Source organism: Natator depressus, chromosome 2 (genome assembly GCF_965152275.1).
Source record: "Natator depressus isolate rNatDep1 chromosome 2, rNatDep2.hap1, whole genome shotgun sequence".
In the NCBI taxonomy this organism is placed as follows: Eukaryota; Metazoa; Chordata; order Testudines; family Cheloniidae; genus Natator; species Natator depressus.
This window is the reverse complement of record NC_134235.1, coordinates 177,034,995-177,056,371: the sequence shown is the minus strand read 5'-3', so window position 1 is coordinate 177,056,371 and position 21,377 is coordinate 177,034,995. Positions and strand designations below refer to the sequence as shown.

General features: G+C 40.2%; 1 protein-coding gene across 2 annotated transcripts in view; it reads left to right on the top strand.

The window, feature by feature from the left end:
• Positions 1-21,377, top strand: part of BMPER (BMP binding endothelial regulator) — a 190,821-nt gene that overhangs the window by 118,327 nt on the left and 51,117 nt on the right. For both annotated transcript variants that reach the window (XM_074943256.1, XM_074943255.1), the window contains exons 11-13: positions 2,046-2,091; positions 9,546-9,875; positions 16,652-16,988. In XM_074943256.1, coding sequence (XP_074799357.1) covers positions 2,046-2,091; positions 9,546-9,875; positions 16,652-16,988 — 713 coding nt within the window. The remainder of the gene's footprint in view (positions 1-2,045; positions 2,092-9,545; positions 9,876-16,651; positions 16,989-21,377) is intronic.

Sequence of the window (21,377 nt, the reverse complement as noted above, 5' to 3'; positions counted from 1 at the left end):
TTTATTCACAACACGTTCTCCCTTCCCAAGCACAGACAGTGTTTAATTTTATACACATCTGTTATTATTACAAACAAAAAGTTGCTGTGTTTACTGCAGTGCCAAATGAGGCACAAAAAAACAACAGCTGTTGCTATTGCACAACCAATCAACCCTCCTCCCCTCAAGCCCTAATTATTCTTGCCTTTACAAAAATCCCCCCTCAAACATAGACTTGAAAACTCATGAAAAAGAAGAAAAATCCTAGAAAATAAAGAGGCTTGAATGCACTCTGCTTATACATATTCATAGGTAAAAATGGGATCACATCACTTATCCCCACTCCTAAGGGAACCCTCAGCGCTAACGAACTCTTGCAGCACATGTTAGCAATAATGGGCTTCCTTATTGTACAAGACAAAAACAGGATCCCATGCCAACATAGTGGCTCAAGTAACCAGGCTCAGCAGGCTGCCTTGCAGATTCCAATTTCACTTGAATTCCTGCCATTTCCAGCTTGGCTGATGATTTCAACTCTTTTATTGAAATGGAGAGGTAAGAATATTCAGTATAATGTATGGGCATTAAGCTGCATGTCTCCCATTAATGCTAATAAGGGTTGCCCAATTAAATCTCTCTGTATATTATTTTGGGGGTTTATATGGCGTTTAGTTAAAGGTGTTTAAAAGTATTTTATTATAACAGGTGCTTGAGAGACTCAGAATCACAGTCTGGTCCCTGGTTGTCCCAATTTTCTGGGAGAGAGGTAACCCGCATGAGCTCGGTACCTGCTGCTGATTACTTCTCCATTCTCGCCAGTTCTTCTGCTCTGGCTGGTGCACTGAGAAGGGCAGAGCCAAAGCTCTGCCTATTCACTGCCCAGTTGTAAGACAACCAGAGTAGCAGCCCTACAGAGGCTGCTCTCCCCTTCCATGAGCTGCTATCAGTGATGGGGAGAGCCAATGCAGGGGAGTAAGGAAGTTCCATATGCCTCTTGCCTCCTTGCATGGGTATGCTGGGTGACTTACAAAGCAGTTTCAGTTATAATCACCCTAGGTTTCACTAAGGGTTTGTCTACACAAACAATTAGTTCATGGCAAGCTGGGCTGTGAATCTACCCTGCAGTAGCCTGCTGCAGACTAACTCTTTGTGTTGGACAAACCCTCAGAAACATCCACCTTCCAGGTTGAGATGGTCTATGTTTATTCTCAGCTTGAAGGTGAGTTTCAGCAAATTTGAACTAAATCAACTAAACTAAATTTTTTATTCAGTGAAGATTTTAAAAGAACACATACACGCATGCACACACAAACAAAAGCTCATATTTCCTAATTCTAGCAACTTCTATTTGAGACAGAACTATTTAAACACACACACACACACACAACCCAAAAAACCTTGGCCTGGGCAAAGTGTATTGAGCCTTTGCTCAATATTACTAATATTGGACCAAACTCTTTGCTGATGTAAATAGTACACCCATTGGCTCCAGCAGAGAATTTGGTTCACTACTTCTAGTTTAGTTTAGTTTAGTTTCTAGTTTAGTAATATGATTTTGTAAGGGATATCACTGTATTTATCCTTGGAAGAGAATTTGAATAAACTTGATTTGTACCAGTGAGATCTCTTCCTTGTATTTGTAGCTGGATGAATGAGTCTCTTTACTAGGGATTTCCCATAAGCAACTGAAGGGATACAAGCAATCTGCATCAGAAATGAACCATATGTATTTTATGGGGAAAAGGTTGGAGTCTTAGTTATATAAAACAACTAGTCCACTTTAGATAGCCATGAATACATGCGTACAAATTTCCCCCGCCCCGCTCTCTCTCTAAGAGAAAAGTAGCAACAGAGAACCCTTTTAGTATTTTATTTCTTAGGGGACTGCCAGGAAGCTTTTTGAATAGTTCTGTCTGTTTTTAGCACCTGATATTTGAAGCTGTAACCAGGGCATTGAGTTCAAACACAACTTGAACTATTTTCAAAGGTTTATCCAGCCTTACAACATAACAGTCGTTGCTCCAAAAACTCTTTCATTAAGCCAGTCTATCTTTTTTCCCAATTAGGGTAAGATCCTGAACAGAAAAGGATGCTGTCCTATTTGCACTGAAAGTGAGTAAGTTCCTTCTTCACATTTTAAAAATTCTCTTTTATTCTATCAAGAAAATGTTACAGTTGAAACATGCTCGCATTTCATCTCCCTCTTTTTTGAGGAGGCATAGGCAGGCGCTTTTAGCAGGGGACAGAGTTAGTATAATATCTCCCATAAATTAAAAATAAAATATCTGTCAAAGGGAATTTTTAATCTTCCAATTACCACTTTTTGTGTGTGTCAAATTAGAGGAAACATTTCTCTCTTTGCAGTATAAATTATAGTTTTCCTGTGAAATTTGTAGCCAGAATGAATCAAATAACATTTGCAGTTATCTAAGCTAAGGTAGTTATATGAAGAAATGCAAAGCATAATCAGATATCATGCTCCAAGTCCTTCATGTTGATTTGTGGGAGTCAGAAAAGGTTTGCAAAAGTCAAACAGGAAGTCTGTGGCAGAGATAGGGAATACAATGGAACACAGGCCTCTTGATATAATTCTGTGCTTTAGCCATAGCATCAGCCTTTCCCTCTCATAGCCCTATTATCAAAATATTTAAGCATCCCTATTCAGCAAAGCACGTAAGCCCATACTTAACCTTTCACAAGTGCCATGAATTTGGTGACTTGAGTCTTGCCTCTAGTGATCACCTTGTCAATTACAAAATCACAGCATGACTTGACGGTATGGGAAGCTTCCTGTAGAAATTCTTAGTCAATAATTAATAGTAAGGCAGCATCAGGATCATTTGAGAGGGAAGTAAATTAAAATCTTAAATGGATGATGCACCCCGTAATTCACTATCGTTGAAAGCCTTCCTGAGTTGAACTAAAAGTATTTGCAAATGGACAGTGTGCCCTTCTTCTGGAGATGGATAAAGGGGAGAGGGTGAAGTCATTTTTTCAGAGCTATTTTCATTGAATTACAAGCTGTTCTGTTCTCCAGGTGCCAGGGGAATTGCTATTTTTATTTAAAATAAAAATAATTAAATTAAGATTAAAATGACTTTTGAAGGTTACAAAAGACTCCGTGGTGATTTATGTAAGCAATAACCCTCAACACAAGTGAAACTAAAGGCCAAGTGCCTTCACCAGTGAAGAAGAGTGTGAAGCTTATATACCTGCTGTTATTGAAGTACCAGCTGTAGCTCATCAAGTGACACCTTACTTAAGAACAGAGTCAGCCAGGCCCTGGGAAAGTACGCAGACAGGGGAGTGCTAAAGAAACCATGCCCCTCTTGCATTTTGGGCCTGATTCAACTCCTCCAGAAGTCAGTAAGTGTCTTTCCATTCACTTCAATGGACTGTAGATCAGGCTTTTTCTGTGCAGGGCTCGGGAAAACGGCACTCCCTCCTAGCAGCTGTAGAGTTTCTAGCCAAAACAGACAGAAGGGGAGTTATGGCCCCATCCCTCCTGCCCACACTGGCTGGCAGAGCTGCCTGGATGCAGAAATGGGAGCATTTTACATTATCCTAAAAGTTGGTGCAGTAGGCATGCTCCTCTGGGCCGACTAAAAGTACAATTCCTCTTGGATCTCCCTTTGGGATGGTGTGTCTCAGCACTGGCCCCAATACTGAGGGGGAAATATCAAGCACAACATAGCTTTTATAGAATAATTTTTTTTAAATTAACTAATGAGTTCCGAACTGTATAATTATAATGCAAAGTGCCAGATCATCAGAGGTCTTGCAACAGCAGCCTGCTTCTGATAAGATAAGATGTACACACATTACACCTATTAATACACTAGACATTTCTGGCAGTTCTAGCAGACGTGACTTCCCAAAGCAAAAACAACACAGGAGGTACAAGAACACACTGTGCTCAGGAGAGCTGAGTACTGATGTCCATAGCCAGTTTCTACAAACTGGGTCCAAAATAGTCATTGTTAAAAGACATTTTTTTTTTTAGTTTAAAATGTATTTTTCAAAACAGTTTGCGGCAGAGAGAAAAAATACCTAGTCTCCTAAAGGGGTAGTAAGTCCCTTTTGTCTATTGCTGCTAGGATTAACTGTAGTTAGTTTTGGCACATCCTTTCCTAAACTCCATGGCTGGTGTACAGTTATTACTAATTAAACACAGTGGTCAGACCAGTGGAAAATGTCGTTTAGTTCAACAGTTTAGTTTATCCTGTTGTAAAAGTGTAATGAAATATGGTCTTTTGGGCCTGGTTTACAAAAAGTGCCACTGACGTCAGTTCCATAAATTAATAATCCTATGTTATACCCAGATCATTTTCATATACCCCGCAACCACCACTAAACTACATTCAAATGATATTAACAATCTAACCTCAACCCAAGACTAAAGGCAAGGAAATTTGGAATTCAGGTTAAATCTCTCATCCTTGCTTGGAAGGACTCACAACACTTGCTAAAGTTGTAGAGGGCATAGGCACTGTGAAAGCTTCCCACCACAGCTCTGTGGATATGCTTTAATCCTGATCAGTTATCACGTCTGCTATCATGACTGAGTCAAAACCTCTCTGTACTTCAATTTACCTGTTGTACCTGCCACCATTTGGTGCTGTGTGGTTTCATTAATTAAGATTTTTAAAGCCACTCTTAGATCTTCAGATGAAAAGTGCTATACAAGTCTACTAGTATCGTTTATTATTATTCCAGTTATAGGCCTTTTCTGGGCAGAGTGTGGCAGTCATGCCAAATCACTCTGTGATTTTGTAATTGACAAGTCATCACTATAGGCAAGAGTGAGGCCACCAAATTCTTGTGACATGTCATATTAGAATCCAAGTCTCTGGTAGTAACAACTGGTACCTTAATTTAGTATAGCACATTGCTCCCTTTTATAGTAATCACTTTTTAAAAAACTCCTCTCATGGAAGTGTGTATCAACAAAATAGACTGCAAAGCTAAATACCTAGAAAAACTGCATGTGATTTACCGATACAGACTTTTCAGCTGTCATGGTCTACTGCATGAGTACGTAATTAGACAAATCTGAATAGCACTTTTATTTATGAATTAGACCATATCTTTTCCTGCGGAGTTTTGTTTTGTTTTTTCTTTTTTCTTTCTTTCTTTTTTTTTTTTTTTTGACAAAAACACCCTACAATGTGCATTATATCAAGCTGTACCATGGGGCAATTATGATGAAAGTATTATAGGGATTAGCATTTTTAAATTAAAAAATGAAATTCTGTTGTGCATGTGCCGTTAATAATTTGCCCCATTTAATTTAGGGCTTAGTTTACCATTTGGCCTAATTACATTTAAAGTTTCATTTTGGTTTTAAAAAGCTGAGTCCTTTATGAGTTATAGATGTACAAATAAATCACCTTAACCAGTAAACTTCTATTTTTTCCCCTCTCTCTCTTTACTTTAGAAATGTCCAAACCAGTTTCCTCAGAGCTCACTCCAGTGGCTAAATAATAATTTATTTAGGATATCTGCTCCCCACTGCATGACCTCTTGCTTTATGAATGCCAAATTTAAGCCAGTCTGCTAGGAACTCGAACAATCTAGGTCACAGGCAAATTTTAGATCCTTTAGGTGGGTGGAGACAGAGTATATTGTATGAGATGTACACAAAGGCCGCAATTTTCAACAGCAGAAGCCTAATGGTAGGCTCCTAAGTCCATGTTTAGGCTGCTAAATAAGTGATCTTATTTTTAAAAGTGTCAACCACCCAGCAGATCTCACTGAACTCAGCAGTTGGGAAAATAAGGTCATTTATTTAGGAGTCAAAATGTGGGCTTAATTTGGGATTTTCAAAGGACCCCAAGGGAATTAGGGATGCAACTGGATGATAATCACCTAACTCTGTTCTGCCCTTTTGAAAATCCCAAACTTTCTGAAAATCTTGGTCAAAGTCTTTAAGAGATGAGGACCAAACGTGTGTGCATGTAAACACGGGGAGTATGCTAGTCCCTTTACACGTCCAGTTGTTGGTACATCCACTGAATGACTTCAATATTGCTGAAGAGGGCTGCTCATACACTGTTAACTAAAGAACCACTGCTTCCAATAGGTCTCATGGGGGATATCTTTGAGGGGAAAAGAACATAAACAATCTGTGATTGAAACCCTTCTGAGTGAGGAGGAAGGGGAAGCAAGCTACAAATGGTGGCTGGAACCCTTTTTGTGTCCTTTGCCCTTTACAATCCTGCTACACTCTGCATTTAAGCTTTCTTTTCAGGCCAACAGTCCTCCTTGTTGGCTAGTGTCTGAGGAATCTCTCACACACTCATGCAAACTGTTGATTTTTTTTAAACACATTTCTAACAGAACTTTCAGAAATATTTTATACAAAGGCACTGTAGTAGCAGATAATTTAGACTATTCCTAGGTAACTGTCTTTTTAAATTTCAGTTCTTAAAGTAAACCACAACATTTGCATCAGACATTGAATTGTCCAGCCCAGAATATATTCTTTTTTTATTGTAAGTGCACTGCACCAAGTTGACATATGATGTGACATGATGTAACATAACATAAAACAACATTACTCTGCATAACATGTTAGAAATTAAAAACAAATATTTCTTTTGGATCCTGTCAGTACTAACAATTTAGCTGGCACATATCTAAATGATGTTTGTTCTCTGTGTCTTGATTCTTAACCATGTCTGTCTTAGCTGCATAAAAAAAGACACTAGGTAATAATATGTACCATGACACCATATTCTTGGCCTCCAGAAACACAGACAAAAACCAGTTCTTTTCATGGAAATTTTCCCCATGGTTTGGGCTATTTTGTTGTTGCTGATTTCCTCATTTTCTTAGAAGTTCCCTGCCCACATGAATAGAAATAATATCTAATTTCTTGAAACAAATAAGGAAATAAATTTTATGCAAATAATTGCATTGGTACCCAGGAAAATGAAGACAAAATGCTAATATAATACTTACCAGTAGCATCAGAACCTGATGCTATAATTCTTTAAATGGGTAACTATCACTTGAAATCAATAGAACTAGTCATCGGTAAAATAAGACTCCTTTGAGGTGAATAGTATTATCCTTATCCTTTTCAGATGAAGAAACTGAGGCACACAGAAGTTGGTGCCCACATTTTAAAAAATGCTCTTTAATTTATTTATTTTTAGTGCTCATTTGGTAATTCGTAAGGCATGATTTTCAGAGGTGCCGAGCCTCTACAGCTCTCATTGACTTCAGCTGGTGTTGGGGATGCTCTTGTCTTTGGAAAAAGTCAGACTCAAGGGGTCCTCAGCTGGGCATCCAAACGTAAAAAAGTGTGACTTAAGTGGCTTACCTAAGGTGGTAGCCGAAGACGGATGTATGGCATAGCTCCCAGCTTCCGATTCTATGTCTTTTCCACAAGGCCATTCTTCCTTCCATCTTTGTAGGTTTGTATTAGCCCACTTTAGACCCAAGAGGCTGCATTAACCAGATGGATCATTGATGAATGTTTTTTTTTTTAACTTTTCAAAAGATAAATGGTATTTATATAACTTCTTTATTCACTTTCATCTTTTAATGAATAGTTCTAGTGATAACTGCTTGATTGCTATGGGTAATATTTTGTTATGGCACCAAGTTCCCTCCCCAAACAAGTGTATGTTGATGCTTCAAAAGCAGCATTAACGTACACCTGTATTTTGTTGATTGCAGCACCATGTACATCCTTGCTATGCAGACTATTCCTGCCAGAAACAGCAGTAATCAGCTGATGGTAGTGTTACTAGTGTTTATTGCTGCATCAGGAGGTGGAAACTCCAAAATATATGAGCCATTCCCCTTAATCCCTAGACCCTGCCACTGAAGTCTCCTCTGTATCTCTGGTCATACATAGCCTACACACAGCCTCTCCATTGGAGGGGAGTTAGAATCTGTGGGCTGGTCTTCATTACGGGGAGATCGATGCTGCTGCAATTGATGCAGCAGGGGTCCATGTTGTAGGTCTAGTGAAGACCTGCTAAATTGATGGCAGAGTACTCTCCTGTCAACCCTGGTATTCCAGCTCCCCGAGAAGAGTAAGGGAAGTCGACTGCAGAGCATCTCCCCTCAACGCAGCACAGTGAAGACACCGGGGTAGGTTGACCTAAGCAATTTGTAGCGTAACTTAGGTGGACTTACCCCTGTAGTGAAGACAAGCCCTTCCTTAGGCTATATCTACACTACAAATTACTTCTGTATAATTTACATCGCTCAGGGGTGTGAATAATTCACATCCCTGAGGCATGTAAATTATACCAACCTAAGCACCAGTGAATAGCTATCGCCTCTCACGGAGGCAGGAGTTATTAAATTGATGGGAGAGCTCTCTGTCGGCTTGAACCATCTTCACCAGAAGTGCGACAGTGGTGCAGCTGCATCAGTGAAGCTGTGCTGCTTAGCACAGTGGGGTGCTAGTCTATGTCTGGTTCCCCTACGTGCTACAGCAATACAAAAAATCTATAAAAGTAATAGTAGGGGTGAAAAAAATGCACTTTGCTCCCCATTGACGTGTGAGTTCTCTGACACCTTCACAGACGAAAACACCAGCCAGAAATTTGTCCTACATTTGTAGAAAATATTGATGTAAGTAAATCACACTTTTAGATATTCACAAAGTGCTTGTTTTTCAGCCAATATTGACTTAAACCAGGTATCAACAGAACCATATTGACTAAAAAATCAAAGTGGATAAATTATATTAGTGGTTAGATTATGTTTTATAGAATTATATAGTGAATGTGAGAGTACATTTTATGTGTAGGCATTAGATTCATTGGTAGGCAAATTTACAGCTACTTTATGTCTCTGGAGCAGAGCAGGCCAGCCAGAACAAACAAGTGAATCTGGCCAAACAACTATATCTGTCTATCTCTATAATATAAATGTTATGTATATAAATATATAGGCATGTAAGGCCAGATCCAGAAACTGCTGAAGTCAATGGTACAATGCCCATTGATTTCAATGAGGTAGGATATAACTTGCTTATATATATAATTAAAATTATATCATGGAACATATATATGTTCCATATTTCTGTCACTGTTAACGCCTTCAGCCTGCAATAAAACCTACATGCCCAGACCCTTGTGCCTGCCCAAAGCCCCAGTGATTCCACTGGGCTGTGCACAGAAACAAGGATTTGGGCACAGGCAAAGATTTGACGGCAGGATCAGGGCCTTTGGTTGCTGGAACTGAAATTTTTTAAATAATCTAACAGTTTATCCCACCTGCTTATTTCTTTTCTATGTTTCATTCAGCTTGAGTGGTGGAATTTGACTGGTCGGTTTGTCTTTTGTTTCTAGCTAGTTCCACAAATGTTGATGTTTATTTTCCCAACCCTGAAAAGAATGTTTAAATTGAAAAAATAGAAAGCAACAAGCTTGTCATTCAATTAAAAAAAACATTTATTATTATTAGTTGCCCTCCACTTCCACCTAACTGTGAACTTTTGGGTATATAAGGGTGGGCTGTGTCTCTTAAGTTCCTATCAACTGCTGCTTTTCAGACTTCAATTGGTCTTGATGGTGCTTTTGTTTCTCACTTACCTGCAGAGCCTGGAGTTTGCACTGTATTTGGAGACCCCCACTACAACACTTTTGATGGAAGGACATTTAACTTTCAGGGAACGTGTCAGTACGTTTTGACGAAAGACTGCTCCTCCTCTGCCTCGCCCTTCCAGGTGCTGGTGAAAAACGATGCCCGCCGGACCCGTTCTTTCTCCTGGACAAAATCTGTGGACCTTGTGTTGGGCAGAAGCACTATCAGCCTCCAGCAGCACCTCACAGTGAAATGGAATGGGACCCGGATATCACTGCCTTGCGAGACTCCTCAGTTTCAGATCGACTTGGATGGTTACTTGCTGAAAGTGACAACGAAAGCAGGTGGGGCTTGCTCCAAATCAGAAACATTAGAAGAAGCATAAAAGATGCTAATATGGTGGTGTCTCCCCTGTATCTAGTGAAATCTCCAAATGTAACAATTCCAGAATTGCAAACATGAAGAAACAATAATTTAGTGGCAATAATCATGTGCATTTTGTGCTTATGATGAGCTTTATGCTTGAGGATCTCAAAAAGCTCTATCAATATTAATTAATTCAACCTTACAACATCCCTTTGAGGCATGCAAGAGCAGAGATTCATCTGCAAATTACAATTTGTATGCCGATTCTCTTTTCAGAATGTGTTACTTTCTGCAAATGGCAACCCTGTCCATGAACAGTTTATGTATGTAAATGCATATATGAATTTCACTTCCAGTGACTTCTGAATGGTTTGCCTATGGTCACCATGTGACATGCTGTAACACTGAACAATAGGAAGCTGGTTCTCAAACAGGACTTCATGTTTTCGGTGACAGCAAAAAATTGTGCTCCATGTTAGTGTGTATATAATCACAATTCCACACCTGCAGTGAATTGCTAGGCAAAGACCAAATGAGTTGCATATGCAAAATTGTGGACAAAATTCACTGGGCATACCAAATTATGCCCACCAAAATGGAGGCTCCAGTTGGAAAACCAGGCCCTGGCTTGCTGTATTACCTCAGCTGCTTGCAGGGTTCTTTCTTTATCTGAATGAGAGCATATCTGTGTGGAGCTGTGATCCAGGCGTTTGGTCTCCTTTGTGTTATTAGACCCAGAAGTGGGAACAAATGGGAACAGTCAGAACATCTGGTAACTTTTGTGAAGGAATAAGGAAGTGAGAGAGCAGATACCCAGGTCTGCTGAATCCTAGCAAATATGTTAATAGTCGAAATGTTGGACCATTGGGCATACAGCTGTTTTGATAAACTGATCTGAGACTGTAGAACCCCAGCATAGATAAACAGAGGGTGGAAGTTAAGAAATTACTCATTAGAATGTGTCAGGTAGGTAGCAGTCCCGGGAAATTTCACTTATACAGTGGAGTACTGTTTCAGTGAGAATAATATTTACTGTTAATTCAATTAAATGCCATGTGAAAGCAGTGAAACCAGTCCCTCCGATAAAGTGATACAGTCACAGACATGAGGCACAGTGATACTAATTAGCTAGCATGATTATTTTACATGTATCATAGCATCCACTGCTGAGATGAGAATTGAGATACCTATTCACATATCCACTGGAAATGTAACCCTGCGTAATGTGGATCCCAGCTCTGGGCTTGTTCCTCAAAACGGCAAGGCAGATTTTTGTGCCTGTCTGTAAAATGTACACAAGATGACCATTACTCAAAAGTTCTAATTTAAAGCATCTTGAGGGTTTCTCTCTGCAGTCAGCTGAACACTGTGAATTCTAGTGATGTGGAATTCATTAGCCAACCACAGCCCAGAGAGAGGTTCTGAATCAGACGACTGGCAGCTAATCCTGCTGCTGTTCCATTTGTTGTTGACATAAGGCCAATAAACAACTGCATACATCTTTGTCCCTGTGGTGGAAGATGTAGTGCAAATATGACATTTTACAGCGTCCTGAATAATATGTAATTGCTGCAAATTATAGTCCGAATAATTCTTCCCTTTAATGGACAAGGATCAGATTTCTTTCACTGAACACACCACTAAGGGCCAATTCCTCTTTGCCTGGGCAAACAACATCTGAAAACAACAGAACTACCTGGCTCCTCTGCACAGTGGCAGAACTTGCTACAGAGAGGCTGTGCAGGGAGATGGAAAGTATTGAGCACCAGGAAGCAGCGATTCTGGTGCCACGCTCTCTAATGGTGCAAATAGTTGGTCAAGTGTACTGTAGTGGATCTGTGGTTTTGTAGAGACTTTGTCTAAAATCCCCATGTTGGAAACAGAAGGGAGCACAGCTGATGTTATGCGGGAATTCTACTATCAGGATGGGAGAGTATTCTGTCTGCACAAACCTTGCACAGATCGTCTGTACAAATCCTATTTGCTGAGGCTTTGTGTACAAGTATTTGGACCTAAACCCTTAGAGCAGAATTTTGGCTGCCAGATCTTGAGGATGCTTTAACTGTGAAAAATCCTGCAGAACAATTGATGTGAGCCTCCAGCAAGTGAGACTCAGTGTGGGACATGCATAAATGAACAATGAATTTTTTACAATTCAGTATACTGTGCCAAGTTAAGCTGAGTAACAAGTTGGTTTAGCATCCCTCAAAAAAGGGAAAATTGGAAAACCCTAAAACGTAACTCAAAAAATGTTCCTATGCTGCACATCCCCAGATGGGATAGATGCTGCATCCTTTGGCTTCAAATCCTGCCAATTGCTTATACCCTGACTCCCATCCAAGAGAATGGGAAACTCATCTATTCAGTGAAAAAAAAAATAGGCACCAAGTAATACTTTCAAACAGTTTCTGTCTGCCAAGGAGACCATTTCAAACATTATTCCATAGAATAATCCCTTTTGTTAGTTGGTTTATTTAAACAAATGAAAATTTCCACATATGCACCAACAAAAAGATACACATTATACAGTGTAATCAGGCAAGAATGAAAATATCCTGTATATTACAGTATTAGCTAATGTCATAATATAAACACGATTCCTCCTTATCCAAAAGCAGAAAAGGCTCCATTAGAGAGAGAAATCTTTATTTTGTTCATCAAAACCAAAGAAGCATCACTGAATGGTTGAAAAATAATGAATCTAAAAATGTAGCATTTTACAGTTACAAAAGGTTCATTAAGACCTGAAAATTAAATCAGGAGATAGTGTAATTAAACTAAATGCAGTTTTAGAAAAGTCCTGTTTTACTAGTGCGACAGTTGCTATCTTGGTCAACGCTGGGAACTGAACCAGGAACTGACACATTTAGAAGTACAAATGTCTACAGCTTGTCTTAGAGAGCCAGAATTTGTAGTGGGAGACTGTAACTGACATCTTCTCTGGATGGGGCTCAGAGAGAGGGGGACAAGAAGTACAAATGTCTACAGCTTGTGTTAAAGAGCCAGAATTTGTAGTGGGAGACTGTAACTGACATCTTCTCTGGATGGGGCTCAGAGAGAGGGGGGGATGAACACACACTGACTAGCTCTTTAAAATATTGTAAAGCAGTGGTCTCCAACCTTTTAATGACCAAGATATCTTTCTGAATTTAAGGGCAACCTGAGATCTACTCTGCCCCTTCCGCGAGGCCCCACACCTTCCCCAAAGCCCCGCCCCACTTACTCCATTTCCCGCCCCTGTCATTTGCTGTCCCCCACCCTCACTCACTTTCACCAGGCTGGGGCAGGGGGTTGGGGTTCGGAAGGGGGTGTGGGCTCTGGGCTAGGGCCAAGGGGTTCACAGTGTGGGAGTGGGCTCTGGGCTGAGCCTGCGGTGGGGGTTGGGGTGCAGGAGGGGGCTCTGGGCTGGGGCAAATTGTTGGGGTGCAGGATGGGGTACAAGGGGGATGGGATGCTGGGTCTGGGAGGAGGGTCAGGGCTGGGGCTTGGGTTGCAGGAGGGGCTATGGGGTGCTGGCTCTGGGAGGGGGCTCAGGGCTAGGGGTTGGGGTGCGGCCTGCCTCCTGCCAGGCAGCACTTACCTCTGGTGGCTCCTGGTCGGCAGCATAGCGTGGCTGCCGCTAAGACAGGCCCCCTGCCTACCTCAGCCCCACGCCGCTCCCAGAAGGTGCCAACGCGCCCCTTTGGCCCCTGGGGGAGGAGGGGGTCCACGTGGCTCCACACGTTGCCCCTCTCTGTAAGCACTACCCCCACAGCTCCCATTGGACACAGCTCCCCATTCCTGGCTAATGGGAGCTGCGGGGGCGGTGACTGCAGGCAGGAGCAGCGCGCGAAGGGAGACCCCTGCCCCTCCGCTCCGGGGGCTACGCTGGCCACTTCTGGGAGCAGCGTGGGATTGGGCTGGCAGGGAGCCTGCCTTAGTGGCTGCCCCACTGTGCTGCTGGAGATCGCGATCGACTGGCAGATCCTCTAGGATTGACCCGTCAATCACGATCGACCGGTTGGTGACCACTGTTGTAAAGGATACAGGAACATTTAGAATAGTTTATTTAGGGCTGGGCTGCACAAGCCTTATTAAAGCTGGTAATCATGAGTAGTTCCACTGACGTCAATGAATCACTTTTTAGACATCAAATTGCTGATGGAAAATAAATATGAAATGCCTTAAAACACCAAGTTTAGACACCCATTTTTCAGAATTCAAGTGCTCACCAACATGAGTAAGGGCTGAGTAATCTAACCCTTTCTGAATTAGCATTACTCCTGAACTAGTTGGGTGTGGGCCATTCTCCCTTCCCGTCCCTTTGTGACTCCACTTCAGGTCAGCAGCCTCATGAAGCTCATTAAGGGAATGAGTTGAGCATAAACTCTTAAAGTAGAGTTATGTTCTAAACCAAGATGAACTAGAACTTAGATTTGGGCACCCCAAACTTTGGTGACGTTTCAATTTGGATTCAGATCTGTACTCTGTGGCTCGGTCCTATCTCTAGCTCTGAAAAATTATTCTGCAAACGTGGTCTTCAATCTTTATTCTATGTCAGTGACTCTTCCATATGGAAAAGGTTCGGTTTAAACGTCAACGGCAAGATTTTTCCAAATGCCAGCACGGCAAGCTTTGTATGGGGTCTGAAAATCAAGCTGTATTTTATTTTGTGCAGTGTCGTCAGAAACAAAGATGGCTGGAGTGGTCTGGCAATCTTGTTGATGCATGAAGCAGCGTAAAAGAACTTTTTCCTCCTTGCTGCTCTGCTGGCTCTTTGTCAAAAATAGTGAAGCCTTTTTTTTTTTTGGTCAGCAAACTGCACAATAAATACATAGCGCCCATTATAGTGCTTTTTCTCGGTAAATCTCAAAGCACTTTACAAAGGAAGGAAGTATCGTTAACCCTATTTTCCAGATGGGGAAACTGAGGCACAGAGAGGGGCAAACAAGTTGCCCAAATTCACCCATCAAACCAGCAGCAGAGCTAGGAATAGAACCAGGGCTCCAGTATTTCGGTATATGGCCCTAGCCACTAAGCTACACTGCCTAGTGAATAGAACACTGCATGGAAACTAGAGTGCCACTGTGAGAGGACACAAAGGCCCTGTCCATGCTAGAACTTACAACGTCAGGAACTGTTTTCAGACATGATTAGGACATAACATTTTTGTAACATTGTTTACTTCCACACTAATGTGTTAGAGCCACAATAAGAAACTATACTATAGAAACAATCTGTGTGGGGAGGAATATTGGGCAGGTACTTGCAAAATCTTGCTTGCCAACTGTTTCCCAAAACCATTGTTGCTTACATGTCTCAAGACAGAGTGTGGCCAAGGCAATATATGCCAATGACAAAGCACCTCTTTTGCAGCCATTGTTCTGACTGCAATAACCGTTTAACCATATCCTGTTTTATTTGAGGGCTATGCACATTGGAATTGTAGTGTGAGCCAATGAGAACTTTTTACAGAAGAAACTGTGCCAGTTTTGAATGGAGTGATTAGTTTTTTTAGTTAGTTGTATACATAAACATGGCGGGGAATACAGATGGCATTATGAGTGATAAGACTGGGCGTAATGAAATCCAGGTTGTCTTCTGGACTCTGCCACTAACTTCTTGTGTGAATTTGACAAAGTCATTTATTCTCGCTCATGTCTCATTTCCAATAAAATAGGGATAGTGATACTTACTTTCCTCAAAGGGATGTTGGGAGGAGAAATTAATGTTGATTGAGTGCTTTGTTCTGCTTTCATGGAAACATGCTACATAAGTGTAAAGTATGTGTAAAGTATGATTATCGGGTGATAGTGGCTATAAGAATTAAAATAAAGGTTAAGAATTTCTGGTGGGAGTTGAACCTTAGCAGCTCCCAATGTTCTTTTTTTATCCAAAATAATAACAAAATGGTGGGGATTTATTATAATACTTTCTCATAGAAAACAATTTAAAATTCAATGTCCTGAAAGGGCAAAATCTTAGGTTTAAGAAAGTGCTGTCAGACACAGAATGTAGCAACCCACCTGGATCCCAGCTGCTGGGTGAGTGTTCGGTCCCTCTCCCCCTTTCAACTGGGTTGGTAATTTATGAAGATGAGTTGGGTCAAGGATTGGTAATGGGCTTACAGACCCCTTAAGCCCTTTTAGTTAAGTATTTTGAATCCATTTCAGGTTGGCACTGTCTGATCATTGTTGCCCATCAGACATATCTTTATTGACCTGCGTGAGATGAATTGTTGGACTCAGACTAGATGTCCCTATCCAAAGGAGTTATCAGTTGGCAACATGAGGAGAGAGGGCAGGGATTGAATGCTCTTTTAGAGCAAGTGGCTTCTCCAGAACTCGTTGGTGATGTGCTGTGGTGTAGGCAAAGTTTGTCCAGTGCTGTACCTTTTCCTACATAATGAGTGAAATCCTGGCTCCACTGAAATCATGGGAGTTTTGCCATTGACTTCAATGGGGTCAGGATTTCACTTACAGTACTTCTGTTTCGTCGCCAGATCTGTCAATGAAGTACCTTCCACCAGAAAAACAAACATATCCAGATCCACCTAACACTTACAATTCCTTGTAATCATCTTTGATCCGAGTAATATTGCACTTACTGTAGAGGAGGCCCTTACTGAGGCATGTATAGATTTCATGAAGGAAACCAAATGTTTTTACTTAGGTTCCCTTCAAAACTCGTTTAAACGTAAACGTATAAACTCGTTTATAAACACAAATAGCTCTTAGTTATTAACTTTTCCCCCTCTTCTTCCTCTCTGAAATAGGCTTGGAAATCTCCTGGGATGGAGACAGTTTTGTCGAAGTCATGGCTGCACCACATCTGAAAGGCAAACTCTGTGGCTTGTGTGGCAACTATAATGGGCACAAGAGAGATGACCTGGTAGGGGGTGATGGTAATTTCAAATTTGATGTGGATGACTTTGCTGAGTCCTGGCGTGTGGAGTCGAATGAGTTCTGCAGTCGCCCACAGAAGAAAGCTGTGCCTGAACTGTGCCAAGGAACAGTGAGGGTAAAACTTCGGGCCCATCGGGAATGCCAGAAACTCAAGGCTTGGGAGTTTCAGAATTGTCACTCAACGATGGCTTACACTACGTTCTATCGGTAAGTGCAGATGGCCGAGGAGTGAGGGGGGGACTGGTGGAGAGCTGTTGTGTGGGAATGTGGTGATGCAAATTTGCACTTAGTTGGCCCTGATTCAGGAAAGTACTTAAGAAAGTGCTAACTCTAAGCAGGTTCTTAGCTCCAATTGACTTCAGTAGGACTCAAGCACATGCTGAACAGCTTTCTTGAATCAGGTCCTAGAACTGGAAATAGGAACAGAAAGTGCAACAGAGCAGCTACAATTGAAAAAGAAAGCTTTATAATTGCCAGATTAGAAGCCTGCTGTTTGAAACGCCCACAGAAGAGAGCAGGGGTAAATGCAAGGCCACAGAACATATTGCTGGAGTCAGTTGTAAAACTCCTGTTGACTTTGATGGGACCAAGACTTAGTTCACAGTGCTCCACGTTTCCCATGGGCTTTTTAGAACTGATTTTGTTTAAGACAGTTGTACCATCATTTCCTGACTGACGAAATGTGTGTGTTAGAGCTTAAAAGGATACAGTAAATAGAATGAGCCTGGTCTGCCTGTTTCACCCTGGGAGCAAAGGAAAAGGGAAGGCAACCAAGACACTTGGCTGGAGTAATTTATCTAAGCCTTTTTATCATTAAAACGCCCCTGGCCTAAATCACCGAGAGATTATTTCTGCTCTTTAATTGTCGTGAGTTTATTTGCTCCTCTCCCAGTAAATAAAATCCTATTTTCTTTAGATCGCCTGACATAAAAGATAAAAGCAAGCTGGGTCAGAATTGCATGATTGTGGATGGAACTGACTAACTTCATAGTTGCAGCTCTTTGTACTTGAGCACATCTGCTGAACTACTGGGCTCGTTTATAATGGCTTTTTAAAATTACTGTATTTCCCTTATGAACTGCCTTTCTTCCTCTTCTGTGAGGAGACTGAAAGCCTTTTATCTACTCTAACAGAGTATGGCTGGGTGCTGGGGAATGCTAGAAAATTCAGCATATCCTGGTTTCCAGGCTGTGTCTGTCTGGGTCCTCATTCTATTGCCTGGCTCATAAGATAGGGAGATAATGTAAGAATGAGGGAGGTCCTATCTGTAACTTTTATAATGTTTAATTTTGTTGTTGTTGGTGGTGGGAACACCAGAGAGTATTAGAGATGCTAACACACACAGTAGAAGTGTTGAATACTTCGACAATATTCCTACCTCACTTTTGCCATTATTTAAAGGTAAGTGTTGAAAATGAAAATAGAGAACAGGCACAGAAAGTTTAAGCTAGATTTTCTCTTTCATTTCACATTTAGTTTTTTTTCTCTTTCCTTTAAAGTGGCTTGTGATTAATTTATTGCAATGCACTCTCTGAGACCATGAAAGAAAATGATTTATATCTGGCAAGGGCAGCCAGGAAAGATCTTTGTATCCTCACACAAAATACTATGGTGGATTTCCTTTTCTTGCGTTAGAAAATAGTATTGTGTCAGATCTGGAAACACAATGAAAGTTTGCTTGATTTAAGTATATGTCTTTTGTAGAAAAGGCTGTTTTACATAGAGCTGTGTGGGAACTGGAATGTCTATCCCATGGAAAATTTCACATTTCTGAAAAAAAATGTCATTCCTATTTGAAATGAAAAGTTGGCTATATGAATTTTTCCACTGTATGGACAGTTTAAAAAATTCTGGTTTGGGGGTTGGACAGCCCAGTGAGCCCAGGCTAGTTTCCATTGATAGGTTCCTGCAGAAAGTTTCAATTCAGTCTAGTTTGCATTTTCTGATAGAAAAGTGTTCTGTCAGCAAATTTTCTACCAGCTCAAGTTACACAGTTTAAAAGACTCTAATTTGGAATGAGCATCAAATTCTTCCGGAGTTCGTTTCCTGAAACTTTGCATTCATATTTTCAGACTTTAGGGTGACTCAGATACAGCTATGAGAATCAAAAGCAAAATGCCTAATGAAAGTCAGTGCAGACATTACCTGTTACTAGAACCAAGTGAAAAGTTTGCTGTGAACAATTTATTAAGTGGATTTGGCACTTTTACATAATAGCAAAATTTCCATAACCAGATAGTGACTTTTGGAAATTTGTTCATTATTTGAAAAACGTTTGAGAAATGTTTTGCAAACAAATTTTAGCCCATGGATTTCTCATGAACTAAGAGGATTCCCTTGATCATTCAAATTTGTAAAATAAAATAAAAAATTGGTATTTTATATGATTAGTTCCATGTCAATTAATTTCTTTCTTACCTGACCCACACTACAAGATGGCCATGTGAACCTTTTCAACATAAATCTTCACCCTTCTTGAAAATTTATGGTATTTCAATTTTCCAGGAACATTCTGCTAAACAAAACATTATTGGCAAATGAACAGTTACAGAAATCAAATTATAAAGGTGTGTAAATATCACCAAAACAGTTTGATTCAGAATTAACAAAAATATTCACAGAATGCACATGATTCTATCCACAACACCTGTAAACAGAATTTCATTGTAGGGTTTTATTCAGATTTTTCCATCTGTGCATTTATAAAGAGAAACAAGGTTTTCTGGTGGACTATAAATGTGTCTGCTTGTTTCTTTCCATCCAGCGCTCTTTTCAACTGAGTAGCTTGGACAGATGGATTTGCATATCATTGCCTTTATTCTTCTCTATCATCATGCATTACATAACTTCTCCATTTGTAATATCATGTTCACAAATGTTAACCTTTTTTGGTCATTCTCATCTTCATCATTAACACTGCCTCATTTTCGGTAAGTTGCTCTTTAGCTTATCTGCTGTTAATAAGAATTCTCAGAAATAAACTCAGCAGGAACACTTCAAATTAGGGTGTGATTTCTTAAAAAAAAAAAGGCTCTGAAAAGCGTGTTTCAAATGTTTATCTCACCCCGTGTTACTGAAAAGATTTCTCTGATGACATTTCAAGTTCAATTTAAGATTCCTTTTTTCATAGCTGTAGCTTATGCTATTGTTAGCCGTCCAAAAAACAAACTCAGTCTATTTGTCTGAATATGGGATGAGGAACCACTAACTTCTGAGTTCTGATCCTGATCTTTACACACTCTTGGTGTCCCATGGGAAGTCACTGAGCACCTCTGCCTCATTCCCACTTTATTAGGGTGTTGCGGGGATTTAGGTTTATTTGTAAACTATGCTGAAGATTAAAACTTTTCCTTTAATATATTGATTTGCAATAATCCTGTAATTCTTTGTTTTGAAACAAAAACATTTTATGGGCTCTTTGTTGTGGTGGTTTTGAAGCAGTGCTAGTAGTTCACTGCTCTTGAGCAACACCGTAAATATCAGGGCTATTTGTCAGGGTTTGAGCACCACAGAGGAATATTCATTTAAGTAGGGAAACAATTTCAAATTTCCAAGAGATTATGGTAAAGAATGAGTGGAGAAAAGATTTTTTTAAATGATAGAAAACACCTTTGTCATTTTAATCTATTTAACTGGATATTTGTAAGTGTCCTGGGTAACTCAGATGCAAAGTCAAAATGGAACTATACCGACTTAGGCTCAGATTTTTAGATATGTATATGATCTGTGCTTGCAAAAAAGCAATGCACACTGTTTGCATCTACAACTACTGTCATTGTAAGCATGCACACATGCCATGAATGCAGGGGACTGGACTAGATGCCTCTCGAGGTCCCTGCCAGTCCTGTGATTCTATGATTGTGTACTCAAATGACCAGTTAGATAGTATATAAGAGTTAGTGGCTATGGTAGCATGCAAAAATCATGAAAGTGTGCATTACTAAATATCTGGGCCTCAGTGTACAATCAAATCTTTTACTTCAGGTTATACAGATTGTACAAACAAGCTCTTTAGGTTTTTTAAAAGACTTAATATTGTAATTTAACCATAGGCGAGAGCATACAAACTGACATACAGTACCTATTATTGTCTCTTGTGTAAAAGAAATTGCCATGAGACTAAGACCTGATTTTTTTTTTTTACCTTGAATCTCTATTTTTAATCATATCCAGTCTGGTCTAGAAAAGCAGTAGTTGATTAACAACATGGTAATTGGCCTCATTTGATTCAATCAGTTAATCAAATACATTCAGTAACTGCCAATTTATTTAATTATAACCCTTGTCATAAACATTCAAACTGACTGTGCTGATATTACTCAGTCTTAACTCTAATTAGATGATTTCCTTCAATGCAGTTAATTTTGCAGACTTTGCTGTTATTCTAAGAATTCCCATGTAACAAGAGAGAAGATTGTTATTCAGAATTAGAACATAAATTATAGGCATAATTTTCATCTTCTTATGCTATATGGGCACTCCAGTGATTAGCCTACAAAGAGTGCATAAGCCCTAGCATTACTTCAACTAATGATGCATTTTCTTGACATTAAGTGGTAGTGGATTGTGGTTTTGAAGCAAAAGGTCCTAAATTCT